We start from the raw sequence: 15,114 nt of genomic DNA, 5'->3' as shown, positions 1-15,114 counted from the left end.
ATGGATAAAATAGAAAAATAATTTGTAAATCTCATACATCCTATTTAAATTTTGAGAATTTTAATCATTAATTTTTTTGTCAAAAGTATATTTTAGTAAATTTTGATCCTAATTATTTTAGAATTGTGATGTTGTATTATATGTTATGAAGTTTATACTAGATGATAAATTTTTAAAGTTTCTTGAATAAATAACCATTAAACTCTTTTTTATTGAATTAATGCATTATATAAATTAGGATGCGTACAAATGTTATGTTTGATTAAGTGATTCAATAGGAAGAGAAAAAAATGATATATCAAGTTTCTTGCTAAAAATGTAAAAATTATAATAATTATTATTTTCAGAAAACTTTAAAAGAAAAATGAAATATGAAGAGGGGTTGGGAGGTAGAAAGAAGTCATATCACATTATAGTTACTGTATTTGGAGTAAAAAGACACATTTCATGATCTACCCTATTAATTCTTATTTATAATTAATTGTCTTTGTCTTTAATTTTTGGATAGAAAACAAAGATCCCTAAAGTTGCTATTGAATCTTGAAAAAGTTTCAATAATTATATTGTTTTTGAAAGTCTAAAGCTTTAGATTTAAGAATAACTTAATATCATAAAGTATATTTTAGAAATCCGACTAATAAAGATAGGTTTTGGATGGTTAGTAAAAGCTTTGCTTGCTCCATGTTTTTAGTTTTCTGGGGCAGGGCTCTTCTGCTTTTTTGACTTTTGTTTTGGTGTTAATACTTCACTCATAGGCTTTGAGTTCCGTTCTTTGTGGTGTGCCTCATGTTTGCGCTTGCTTGAATGCCAGTAGGTTACGTTACTAGAATAGATGGTCTCATACCATGAGGTATGACTTTTACCATGTTGATTCAAAATTCATTACTATCATTTTAATTTCATCCATGCATAAAACCAAGTTTATCAAATTAAAAAAAAAAAAATCTAAACCTTATCGCTGATAAAGATATAGACATTTAAGCTAAATTCTTTCTTAGGAATAAGCATTGATATAGATAACTCAATCACAAGTTTTATCCTTTTTAAAAGACAAGAATTTATAGGCGGTGGTCCTATCAAAAGAGTTGTTTTAGGCAGGCTTTAATTTTTGCCAAATGGTTTGTCAAATGGAACCATTAATTCTTTGAACAAGTTGTCTACTCCTTTACCGTTTTCTAAAATTGTATTTTGATTCATAATGAAATTTTTTTATCATGAGCAGTAGGAGGTAACAATATTTTACCTAAAAAAATCATGATAATATATTGAAATTATTGAATATTATGAACAAATTTCTTTTAAACCAATAGAGGTGTCTCCATGAGTCATGTTTTTACCATACACTATTGGATTGACTCTAATTTGATGTATAGATAGAAGGTCACCTATTAATATATGAAGTAAAGCTTTACAAAAAAATTTAACTGACCACCAAAGAGTTAGCCCATTGGGCATTGTCAATAATGAACCCTCTTAGTGCAGAGGTCAAGGTTCAATTCCCCTTAATGGTATATTTAAGTTATATATAAGAGCTACTTTGAGGATATAGTCACATAAATTGGCTAGGATGAATCTCAGATCTCAACAAAAAAATTTTAAAAAATTGAAAAGTAAACTAATTCCTCTCTTGTTCACTATTGTTTTTAAATGGCCAAAATACCCTTTGTTTTTATCTCTTTAATTTATTAAAGCAATTTTTTTTCTTCTATTACTAGTTTTTCCAATAAAAAGTTAGCTTTATTAAAAGAGCGGAAAAAGAATTACAAGGAAAATAAAATGCTCAAGCCTACAACAATAGTTGCCCCCGCACCCATCGCTCACCAGTTCCTCATCAAGTGGTATACTAAGTCTGAGGGAGAACCCCCAACCAAGCACCTTCTTAAAGAAAATTGACTAGGCACTCAAAAAGAGAGAAAAATAAATTGCAAAATAGCAACACCGAATTAACAACCCAAAGGCTAGGCGACATTCTCATTGAAATCCAAACACCAATGTTGAAAGCAAACCACTTGCGAAGAGATACGACAAAGGCTGCATCTCCAGACTTCAATCATGTCCCCTTCTGAACCAACTAAAAAATGACGAAACCTCTACTAATGGAATGCAAAAACACCTGAAAATCTAATATCCAATTCCTCACTTCTTTGCGCACAACATCCATTGTAGGTTTTTTTTTTTCTTCTTTCTTTTCTCCCTATTTGTAGGAACATACTTGATTAGGTAAAATTTTTAATTCCCCTGCTTTTTTATGAATTTTTTATGTTGAAAATTTGTATTAATATTTTCATTTCCCCTCTGGTGGAAATAAAAAAAATTCATATTGTTATGCTTAATGGATTTTGATAAAAGTGGGAGGAAGAAATATATAATAAATACATCTAATTACATTTATTGGGTTTCCATAAGAAGGGGGAAAATTAAAAAGAAATCAATATAATTGTGAAAGAAGAAGAAATAAATTAAAAAAAAAAAAAAAAAAAAAAAAAAAAAAAAAAGAAAGAAAAGAAATAAAGCAATGCATGGACTACTTAAATATGGATTAACAAAGAGTAAATAACTAAAAAATTGAGTGTTAATTGTCAACTAGTATGTCTATACTATTCTCTTTACAAAAGGATGAACCCAGTGCCAAAGGTTTCTACAAAGCAGAGTTTGGGGGGAGGGTGGCTAGTTTTCCTACGTAGTCTTACCTCCAACAATTTTGTTGGGAGGCTTTCAATGCCTAAGGGCCTGTTTGGTTACATGAATCCAGAGATTTCAGAAATCTCTGGATTCATGAATCTGAGAATTATACCCGTTTGGTTGTAAAAATCTCTAGATTCATGAAATCTAGAGATTCACCTTTTTACACTAAAAACATGAATCTGTAGATTTATGGGTAAGGGGTGAAATCCAGAGATTTCAAAAAAGTTATACATTTGCACATTCACAAAAATCATAAGAATTGAGAGCCCAAGAAATTCTACCCCTGTATGTCAAGAGGTCTTTAATCATAGAGCATGGATTGAAATCTGAAAGTAAATTAGATGCTGTAAAGCCTGTGATAGATTTGGTCATGAGGAAGAGAGGATCCATGGCATCATACATGCTGCCATACAACACTATTTATGTGCTTGTGTTATGATCTTGAGACTCTCTCACGCACACACACTCATATATATGACAGTTGGGTGAAGGTGTATTAAACTATTACAGTGTAGTTTCTTTTTCTTTCTCAAGTTTTGAATGTTCAGTTGTTCACATTATAACATTTTATTGGAACCCTTTTTTTTTTTTTTTTTTTTTTTTTTTTTTTTTAAAAAAAATATTTTTTATTTCTATTTTTTTTTTTTTTATTTTTGGGTTTTTTTCAAATTTTTTTTAAAAATTTTTTTGGAAAGCCTTTTCTCCCTCCCTATCTTAGGTTTAGGGTTACTTAACTCGCATCCGAAGATACGTGTCGAAGACAAATAAAAAGCTTGTGTATACGAAAATTAATTAAAATCAACGGAATGGAATGTTGACTCGGTGGGGTTTTTGTTTAAGTGATTACTAATTTAAGTGATCTTGGCTTTCTTTTCCTAGGGTTTTTGTTTGTGTTATTCACTGATTCCATTAGGGACATTCAGTTGGTGGTGGTGTGGTTCTCTTTTCCCCCGTCTCACGCGCAAGTTTAGAAGTCTTCTCCCCCCGTCTCCTACGGCATCTGACAAGTCTCTGTTGTTTTGTTGTATGGCAACTATCAAGCAAGAGTGAGTGACTTGGTCCTTGATCATTCGCCACCACAATTCCCAAAATATCTCTAGGATAATATATCCTACATCTGTTCCATATCCCATGAATCTCTTATTTTATTATTTTTATTTTTTTAACCTAAGCTAAAATATATGTCTCTCTCTCTGGCGCTCACTTGGGCAGACGACTTGAAGTCCACCAAGGAGGATTGGTAGCTAAACTCATCCGCATGGATCGGTTGGAAGGCTACATTCATGTGAACAATAATATTAAACTAAACATGAAAAATGATCAGTGATCCATCTTGCACCACATTTGGTTTATCTACAAGATCGTGGCGGATGACCAAGTCACTCACTCTGTCGTAGCATGGAAGATTAACTCGACTTGGACGGCTTGACCTTTCTTTCAATAGACTTGTTGGTGAAATACCGAAGGAATTTGGTAGCTTATCCAACTTGATCAATTTGTATTTAAACGAAAATCAAATTTCAGGGCATTATATCTGTTGAAATTGGCAAATTAATCAAATGAAGGTTCTAGATCTATCTTCAAATCATCTAATCGGATCAATCTCACAATATATATATATGATCACAGGGTCCATACCCCCTTGTCTAGAAGGAGGTGGTTAGCTTGATATCTCTTGATTTGTCTTATAATCTATTGAATGATGAAGTAGTTCCTAGTGTTAATCACATGGTTTAATTAATTTGCTTTTAAATCCGGAACCACAGTTTCTACTTTGGTTACTAATAATCACCGATTCAAAATAAAGAAGAAGTGAAGAACATGTTTTGGTTGGGCTTGGGCAGGAGTCAATATCAATTTGACCACGTTTTATAAAATTACTTCAAAACTGAGTTTGTAGACGTTCATCTCAAATCTTGAAAATTCCACCTACCTAACCATCTCGATGGTCCAAACCACATTTTACAGGATATTAGTGGTCTTGAATTGGTTCTTGTTTTTTGGGTTTTGTTTGCTTAAAAGTCTTCTCCCCCCATCTCCTATCCTACGGCAGCTGAAAATTAAATTTCTGTTGTTTTGTTCTGTAGCAACCATCAAGCAAAAGAGTGAGTGACTTGGTCATTGATCGATCATCCACCACCACAATTCCCAAAATATCTCCAGGATAATATAACCTACATGATCTGGTCCATATCCCACGTATCTCACCATAGACTTGTCTTTCACGCTTTTTTTATGCTAAGCTAAAATATATGTCTCTCTCTCTCTCTCTCTCTCTTCCTGGCGTTCACTTGGGCTCACGACTTGAAGTCCACCAATTAAGGATGATTGGCAGCTAAACTCATCAGCATGGATCGGTTAGAAGGTTACATTCATATATGTGAACGATGATATTAAACTAATTAAACACGAAAATGATCAGTGATAGATCTTACACCACATTTGGTTTGTCTACGAGATCGTGGTGGATGACCAAGCCACTCTCTCTGATTGTAGGAGCGTGGAAGAACTGAAGACCAAACAAATAAAGAGCAATCCAATCCAATGCCTATGCAAATTTCTCTATAAATTACACCCTTGAAGCTGCCTAATACCACACCACCAAATTGCAAACCACAGTGGAAAGTTACAAATGGCTCATTACTCCAGTACTAGTACTACTCCATCCTTGTTATTCTTCTTCCCGACTCTCATAATAGCATTTCTTATTTGCCCTCTCCTCCTCTTCTCTTCATCTGCATTTGTTGTGGGAAGTAACGCATCTTATTCTTATCAGCCGTCAACCCAAGTTGAGGCTGAGGCTGAGGCTGAGGCACTCCTCAAATGGAAAGCCACCCTTCAAAACTACTCTCTTTCTGCTCTCCAGTCTTGGAACTTCACTTCGTCATCATCGTCATCCTCATCGTCACCGTGCAGCTGGTTTGGCATAACTTGCAACAAAGTTGGGAGTGTCGTTGAGATTAACCTTTTCAAAACACAGCTGCAAGGTATGCTTCACAACTTCACCTTCTCTTCCTTTCCTAATCTTCTTCGTCTCAATCTTAGCCAAAATCAACTCACTGGACCCATACCCTTGAATATTGGTAATCTCACCAAACTCACCCACCTCGACCTCTCCGACAATTACCTTTCCGGTGTTCTGCCTCCCACTTTTTCCAATTTGAGTAGACTACAATTCTTAACCCTTCATGCCAATGAATTCAGTGGGACAATCCCATTTGAGATAGGTAGTATGAAAAATCTAACTACATTCTCAATTGGATGGAATAACCTGACTGGTGTCATCCCCCCTTTCCTGGCTAATTTGAGCAACCTTCATTATCTATTCCTGCACACCAATGAACTCAATGGTTCGATTCCTTCAGAAATTGGTGATATGAAAAATCTGATTGACTTGGAACTCTCCGCAAACAAGCTCATTGGTTGGATCCCTCATTCTCTATCTAATTTAAGTAGGCTGAGACATTCCCTCTTGTTTGATAATCAATTATCCGGTCCAATTCCTTCAAAAATTGGAGATATGAAAAATCTGATTGACTTGCAACTCTCCAAAAACAAGCTCATTGGTCAGATCCCTCATTCTCTAGCTAATTTAAGCAGGCTAGAAACACTCTACTTGTATGAGAATCAATTATCCGGTCCAATTCCTTCAAAAATTGGAGATATAAAAAATTTGATTGACTTGGGACTCTCCACAAACAAGCTCATTGGTCAGATCCCTCATTCTCTAGCTAATTTAAGCAGGCTAGAAACACTCTACTTGTATGAGAATCAATTATCCGGTCCAATTCCTTCAAAAATTGGAGATATAAAAAATTTGATTGACTTGGGACTCTCCACAAACAAGCTCATTGGTCAGATCCCTCATTCTCTAGCTAATTTAAGCAGGCTAGAAACACTCTACTTGTATGATAATCAATTATCCGGTCCAATTCCCAAAATTGGAGAAAAAAAACTTGGGTGGCTCCAAACAAGCTCCATTGTAGCAATTGAGATCTCTCTTGTGTGACAACAATTATCCGGTCCAATCCCTTGGGTGGCAACCTCCTTGTAGAAACTTACCACAAAAAATATGCCAAGGTCAAAAACTTCAACTTCTAGTGGTTCAAAACAATAGTCTCATGGGTCCTATTCCAGACTTGAGAAACTGCACAAGTTTAAGCAGAGTTAGATTTGATGACAACCAATTTCTAGGGAATATAAGCAACAGTTTTGGTGTGCATCCACATCTTTACTACATTGATATGGGTCACAACAAATTGTATGGAGAGCTATCACCAAATTGGGGTCAATGCAAGAATTTGTCAGTGCTAAACATTTCTAGAAATGATATTAGTGGAAAGATACCAGCTGAGATTGGTCAATTAACTCGACTTGGACGACTTGATCTTTCTTTCAATAGACTTGATGGTGAAATACCAAAGCAACTTGGTAATTTATCCAACTTGATCTATTTGTATTTAAATGAAAATCAAATTTCAGGGCATATACCAGTTGAAATTGGCAAATTAATCAATCTAGAGGTTCTAGATCTATCATCAAATCGGATAAACGAATCAGTCCCTGCACAACTTGATCAATGCTCCAAACTAATGTCATTGAATTTAAGCTTCAATTCATTGAGTGGAAGCATTCCATCTCAAATTGGTGACCTAGTACACCTACAAGTTCTATTGGACCTTAGTCATAACTCATTCAATGGCAAGATACCAACACAATTTGCAAAGCTTACATCATTGGTAGTGATGAATCTATCTCACAATATGATCACAGGCTCCATTCCCCCATCTCTTGAAGAGATGGTTAGCTTGGCATCTCTTGATATGTCTTACAATCAATTGAATGGTGAAGTTCCTAATTCTAAAGTTTTCCAACGTGTTGCTTCGCCACAAGCATTTAGCAACAACAAAGGATTATGTGGTGAATATCAAGGTCTTATTCATTGCCGTCAATCTCATCTACATGAAGGATATAGCAAAAATAGACATAAACTGCCCATATCCATCATGGATTCTTTGATAGGAATTCTAATCCTTGCATTTGCAATTATTGTTGTCTTTTTCTTCTTGAAAAGAAGAATCCAAAAAAGAAATGTAGAAGCAACAAGAAGAAATCATGGCAATATATTGTCAATATGGAATTTTGATGGCCAAATTGCTTATGATGACATAATTCAAGCAACAGAGGATTTTGACGTCAAATATTGTGTTGGAACTGGAACTTATGGGAGTGTTTACAGAGCAATCCTACCTACAGGTCATGTGGTAGCCTTGAAGAAGTTCCACCCATTGGAAGACAATGTGATAATTGATGAAAGCTTTGAAAATGAGATGCATGTATTAACAAACATCAGGCACCGAAACATTATCAAACTTTACGGGTTTTGTTCCCATCCACGATGCATGTTTCTTGTTTATGAGTACATGGAAAAAGGAAGCTTGGCACATATCTTAAGCAATGAAGCAGAGGCAGTAGAGTTGGATTGGCCGAAAAGAATAAACATCATTAAAAGTATCACAAATGCTTTGTCCTATTTGCATCATGATTGTACTCCACCAATTATTCATCGGGATATTTCAAGCAAAAATATATTGCTAGACTTGGAACTTGAGGCTCATGTATCCGATTTTGGTATTGCCAAACTCTTAAATCCGGACTCATCCAATTGGACGTCACTTAAAGGAACTCATGGATATATTGCTCCAGGTATTTAACTTTACATTTGCTTTTTATTGTACTTTTATTGCAATTCTTTTTAAGCTTTCCTCATTTTTACTATGATATTGAACACATAACCCTTATCTTGAATTGGGCTTTTGAAGTACTTGTATATTAACATGGATAAAATAGAAAATTAATTTTTAAATCTCATACATCCTATGTAAATTTTGAGAATTTTAGTGTATAATCATTAATTTTTTTGTCAAAAGTATATTTTAGTAAATTTTGATCCTAATTATTTTAGAATTGTGATGTTGTATTATATGTTATGAAGTTTATACTACATGATAAATTTTTAAAGTTTTTTGAATAAATAACTATTAAACTCTTTTTTAATGAATTATGCATTATATAAATTAGGATGGGTACAAATGTTATGTTTGATTAAGCGATTCAATAGGAAGAGAGAAAAAAATGATATCTCAAGTTTCTTGCTAAATATGTAAAAATAATAATAATTATTATTATTATTATTATTGAAAACTTAAAAAAAAATGAAATATGAAGAGGGGTCGGGAGGTAGAAAGAAGTCATATCACATTATTGTTACTGTATTTGGAGTAAAAAGACACATTTCATGATCTACCCTATTAATTCTTATTTATAATTAATTGTCTTTGTCTTTAATTTTTGGATAGAAAACAAAGATCCCTAAAGTTGCTATTGAATTTTTAAAAAGTTTCAATAATTATACTGTTTTTGAAAGTCCAAAGCTTTAGAATTTAAGAATAACTAAATATCATAAAGTATATTTTAGAAATCTAGGTAATAAAGCTAGGTTTTGGATGGTTAGTAAAAGCTTTGCTTGCTCTATGTTTTTGGTTTTCTGGGGCAAGGCTCTTCTGTTTTTTTGACTTTTGTTTTGGTGTTAGTACTTCACTCATAGGCTTTGAGTTCCGTTCTTTGTGGTGTGCCTCATGCTTGCGATTGCTTGAATGACAGTAGGTTACGTTACTAGAATAGATGGTCTCATACCATGAGGAATGACTTTTACCATGTTGATCCAAAATGCATTACTGTCATTGTAATTTCTTCCATGCATAAAACCAAGTTTATCAAATTAAAAAAAAAAAAAAAATCTAAACCTTATCGCTGATAGAGATACAGACATTTAAGCTAAATTTTTTCTTAGGAATAAGCATTGATATAGATAACTCAATTACAAATTTTATCCTTTTTAAAAGACAATAATTTATTGGCGGTCCTATCAAAAGAGTTGTTTTAGGCAGGCTTTAATTTTTGCCAAATGATTTGTCAAATGGAACCATTAATTCTTTGGACAAGTTGTTTACTCCTTTACTGTTTTCTGAAATTGTATTTTGATTCATAATGAAAATTTGTTATCATGAGCAGTAGGTGGAAACAATATTTTACCATATTATGAAATTATTGAATATTATGAACAAATTTCTTTTAAAGCAATAGAGGTGTCTCCATGAGTCATGTTTTTACCATACACTCTATTGGATTGACTCTAATTTGATATATAGATAGATCCCCAGGTCGCCTATTAATATATGAAGTAAAGCTTTGCAAAAAAATTTAACTGACCACCAAAGAGTTGGTCCATTGGGCATTGCCAATAATGAACCCTCTTAGCGCAAAGGTCAGGGTTCAATTCCCCTTTGTGGTATATTTAAATTATATATAAGAGCTACTCTGAGGATATAGTCGCATAAACTAGCGTGGATGAATCTTAGATCTCAAACAAAAAAAAAATGAAAAAGTAAAGGGAAAGAGAGGCCGGTGGGTGGTTGGCGCCGGGGGGCTGTTTGGGGGTTTTTTTTGTTTGTTTTGTTTTGGTCCGTGCTTAAAAAAATGAAAAGTAAACTATTTCCTCTCTTGTTCCCTATTATTTTTAAATGGCCAAATTACCCTTTGTTTTTATCTCTTTAATTTATTAAAGCAATCTTTTTATTCTATGACTAGTTTTTTTCTTCCTTTTTTCTAGTTTTTCCAATAAAAAGTTAGCTTTATTAAAAGAGAGGAAAAATAATTACAAGGAAAATAAAATGCTCAAACCTACAACAATAGTTGCCCCCACATCCATCGCTCACCAGTTCCTCATCAAGTGGTATACTAAGTCTGAGCGAGAACCCCCAACCAAGCACCTTCTTAAAGAAAATTGACTAGGAACTCAAAAAGAGAGAAAAATAAATTGCAAAACAGCAACACCGAATTAACAACCCAAAGGCTGGGCGACATTCACATTGAAATCAAAACACCAATGTTGAAACCAAACCACTTGCGAAGAGATACGACAAAGGCTACATCTCCACACTTCAATCATGTCCCCTTCTGAACCAACTAAAAAATTATGAAACCTCTGCTAATGGAATGCAAAAACACTTGAAAATCTAATATCCAATTCCTCACCTCTTTGTGCACAACATCCATGGTAGTTTTTTTTTTTCTTCTTCTTTCTTTTCTCCCTATTTGTAGCCTTGCAGGAACATACTTTGATTAGGTAAATTTTTTAATTCCCCCGCTTTTTTATGAATTTTTTATTTTGAAAATTTTTATTAATATTTTCATTTCTCCTTTGGTGGAAATAAAAAAATTCATATTGTTATGCTTAATGGATTTTGATAAAAGTGGGAGGAAGAAATAAATAATAAATACATCTAATTACATTTATTGGGTTTCCATAAGAAGGGTAAAAAATTAAAAAGAAATCAATATAATTGTGAAAGAAGAAGAAATAAATTTAAATAAAATAAATTTAAAAAAAAAAAGAAAGAAAGAAGAAAGAAATGGAGCAATGCATGGACTACTTAAATATGGATTAACAAAGAGTAAATAACTAAAAAATTGAGTGTTAATTGTCAACTAGTATGTCTATACTATTCTCTTTACAAAAGAACAAACCCGGTGCCAAAGGTTTCCGCACAAGCAGAAGTTCGGGGGGAGGGTGGCTAGTTTTCCTACGTAGTCTTACCCCCAACAATTTTGTTGGGAGGCTATTTCAATGCCTAGACCATTTTCTTTTATATATAAAGTTTAAAATATATAGTACTTTCTTGTATTTTCTATTGTAAAAATTATTTATTGTCTTGTTTATACATTTGCAATAAGGTATTTTTTTCTTTTCTTGCAGAGCTTGCTTATACCATGACATTAACTACTAAGTGTGACGTATATAGTTTTGGAATAGTAGCATTGGAAATAATTATGGGAAGTCATCCAATGGAATTTATCTCTTCATTAACATCACCAGTTGGTCAAAAGACTCTATTACGGGACATATTAGACTCACGCCTCACTTTTCCATCAAGTCAGAATATTGCAAAGGATCTCATTTCTATTGTGAGAATAGCAATTGCATGCCTTTGCAGTAATCCACGATCTCGTCCAACTATGCATCATGTATCAAAAGAGTTACTTTTTTTCCGACCAACATTTGTGGAGCATTTTCAGTCTATTACTATAGGTGACTTGAGTAATATCGAAGAGTCATTCGACTAATGGGAGTTAAAGAAATTCATTTGAGACTACTCTCAAAATTAGCTAAAAGCACTCAAGGTCAACTTTCTACTAATTTATAGTATTTAATTTCAATCTAGTTTTCAAGAATATATCTTTAATTTTTTTTTCTAGCATTTTGTAAGTATTGAATAATTGATGTTTCCACTTTAAATAACGAAGTGGTTTTTATTTTTCCATTAAAGGTGAACAGAGGATGCAGCAGAATTCATGATATATATGTTGTTTATGAGTATGAAATTGAAGGAGGACATTGACACGATAATGACATTGCTCCATTGTGGCTTAGAGGTAAGCTTTTGTGTGGTAAGCTAGATAAATGGTAGTATTTTTCTGTGGATGAACTGTTGACATTATTCTAATGTAAATAGAGCACACAACTTGGTGGTTCAAAAACTCCAGTTGGAAATTCTAAGGTTGACACTCGAAGATGTGATCTTCGAACTCATGGTAAATTTCTTGCTAGAATCTTGCATCGTAGTTCCCTCCCTCTATATCAATCTTTTTCTTTTTCCCATTTTTTTCCTCTTTTTTTTTTTTTGGGGGCGTTGTCCGGGGGGGGGGCACTTTTGCTAGTGGGAATATCAATGTATTGTATTTATAAGAAGAATGCTAACCACCATTATCATCCCCTTCCCCGCCTCTTTATCTAGGGAGAGCATGGCAAGAGGAACATTGTGGAATTGAAGTAGAAGCCTTTAGAGATAAATGACCCTCAAATCAGGGAATTTTTTATAATTACTCTTCTAAGGGCCAAATCATAAGCTCAAGGTATGTTGATACTCTCTAGTTGAAACTCATAAACTTTATTCCTTGTTGTTATGTAGCAGGGAAGTGTTCCTTGCAAAGCTTTGGTGCTTCCCTCATGCAACTCCTTTGGGAATATATGTATTGATTAATTTTAACAAAAATAAAGGTATGTATTGATTAATGAGTTGGGTTGTCATGGTAGCCTTGGACTTTTCACCCACAATGTCGAATTGATGCCCAACCATGCTTCGTATTTCAATGGGCATGACTCACTTGAAGATAGGGTTCTTGGAGACCAATTATGTCCACACTAACCACTTCCATCCTAAATTTCATGGTTTAAAATTGTCTTCATGGTTCTTGGAGACTGATTCCATTGATACTGACTATAAAGTGTTCATAGGTCTAGGAATGGAAACAATGGGTCTAATAGGGTGTTTGGATAGTGGTTTGTTATTTGGTTTCTACACATAGATCCTAAAGAGCTGTCGTTCAAATGTCTTTGACAATGTATTCCTAACAAGCATGTTATCGCTTCCCAATTGTTACTTGTTGAAGAGGTAATTCATGTTGGTTGAAACATGTGGAAGCCTAGCCACTCCCTCCCAATTTTGGGTTTTAATTCCACATTTCTGTAAATTTCTATGTTTTACAGTTGTCTTAGTCTGTCATATGAGTTTTCCTTATCCCCTTGTTATAAGTTCTCACGCACATTTCTTTTCATTGTTTGTTATCTTATGCTAGCCTTGGTGCATAGATCATTATTAGGTAATTACAAAAAAGAAAGTTTCAAAATCTAAAAAAGTTCTAGTGACAGCCATGATCAGAATTTCTTAAAAGCTGAAAGACTCATAAGATGGGAATCCCGACACCTCTGCTTTTGTGTATAGGTGGTAAATCTGCCTTCTCTTCATACTGTTGACCAGGAAACAAAAAAGAAAGAAAAAAAAATCTGCTTTCTCATTTGTACACCTACAAAAGTAGTTTTCTTTTCTCCTAGTCTATACCCCTTTCACCTGTCGACTCATATTCCAAAACTTGCATTAGGACTTACCGTTTCACTCACATCAAGGTAGGAGATCCAATGATTTTTCACTTGCCATACCCTACCCTAACCTTTAGGGATAAATGTTTAACATTGATTTCTTTGGATATTGCTGACATCTTTTTAATTTAAAGGTATGAAGTTGGAAGTATTTTTTGATGCATTCTTGTGGTACTCAAAACACTTGCAAAAGATTTCTAGCGTTGACAAAGATGTTATATATCACTAGGTTCATGGTAATTTCCTTTGATCATAATCCTTCTTCCCATCTCCCCTATCCCCTACTCCCAATCTTCTATTTCTTTGCTTTCTTAAATGGGATATATCAAAAGAAAAATCTAACCACCTTGATTCTTCCTCCCTTCCCTTCCTCCCCCTCTTTATCTAAAAAGGGATCACAATGGGAAGATTGCGAGGTTGATGAAGCAACATACTGGAGAGTCAATTGACCCTCAAATAGAAGACATTTTTTTTCAATATATAACTACTCTACCATGAGCCAAATCATAAATCTAGCATATGTGACACTCTCTACATGACTTTCAATCTTGATTTCATGATTTTTTTATTTTTTCTTTTTCTTCTTTTTGTTATGTATGTCATCTGTGTTCCTTCCAAGACTTTGGAAATTGGAAAAAAAAAATGGGGGAAATGCCAAAAAAATTGATTAGCAGCATCTGCAAGTTCTACAAAATTTCACAGATTTTGTCCAAGATTTGGGACCTGTGAATAGAGTTTTGTAGATTTTGGTTTCGAGGCATCTCGATTGAAATTTCAAACTTGAGAATAAAGTTTTGCCCATAAATAGTATAGATTCAACCAAATTTTTGATCATCTCGGTCAACATTTGGCCATGCTTGGGATCATGATAGTTGGTGGTGGATTTCAGAAGAATTTGAGATAATGTCGCTAAGTGTCTATACTTGAGGCAAGATAATTTTCGTCTTATTAGTTAAAGATCGATTTTCCATTTGAAATTGCATTTTGTCATGTACTTCTTGTGCAAGTTTCAATGCCTAAAGCTATATTTGTCTTGTGATGTAGGAATCATGATTTATGTTTTTGCTTTTGGCTTGTGAGTTCAAAATTGAAGAGGAAGGATTTTGACACAATGGTAAGTTCACTCCATTGCAGCCTATTGGTGAGTTCATGCAAGGGAGGGGAATGGTTTTCTCCCATAATTTTAATCCCTACTTTATTTTTATCTGTTTTTTATAATTTACTTATAATTGTATTATCTGTATTTTAGTCTTCCTATTAATTTACCTAATTGTTTACTGTAGACCCCACGTCAGAATATAATAATATATTCTGAGATGGGACCCACTGTGGGTCCTAAGTTATTAAAAATATATTGAAATAGAGCATAGGGGCTAAAATTGTACAATTAAAGTTGTTACCCATAAAAATATATTGAAAAGAGCATGGGC

At 33.7% G+C, this 15,114-nt stretch overlaps 1 protein-coding gene across 1 annotated transcript; it reads left to right on the top strand.

Annotated features, from left to right (window-relative positions):
* The first annotated feature begins 5,316 nt into the window (after positions 1 to 5,316).
* On the top strand, positions 5,317 to 15,054 carry LOC149012479 (uncharacterized). The gene is made up of 7 exons (XM_089160257.1): positions 5,317 to 6,544; positions 6,744 to 8,391; positions 11,504 to 11,928; positions 12,083 to 12,180; positions 12,261 to 12,339; positions 12,543 to 12,660; positions 14,729 to 15,054. Exons 1-3 carry the CDS (start codon positions 5,318 to 5,320, stop codon positions 11,869 to 11,871), a joined length of 3,243 nt encoding a protein of 1,080 aa, XP_089016383.1. The 5' UTR covers position 5,317; the 3' UTR covers positions 11,872 to 11,928; positions 12,083 to 12,180; positions 12,261 to 12,339; positions 12,543 to 12,660; positions 14,729 to 15,054.
* The last annotated feature ends 60 nt before the right edge of the window (positions 15,055 to 15,114 follow it).

Source organism: Hakea prostrata, chromosome 6 (genome assembly GCF_041222555.1).
Source record: "Hakea prostrata isolate BN-2017 chromosome 6, UWA_Hpros_2, whole genome shotgun sequence".
NCBI classification, from domain to species: Eukaryota; Viridiplantae; Streptophyta; class Magnoliopsida; order Proteales; family Proteaceae; genus Hakea; species Hakea prostrata.
Note: the sequence above shows the minus strand (reverse complement) of the source record. Positions and strands in the feature narration are given on the sequence as shown.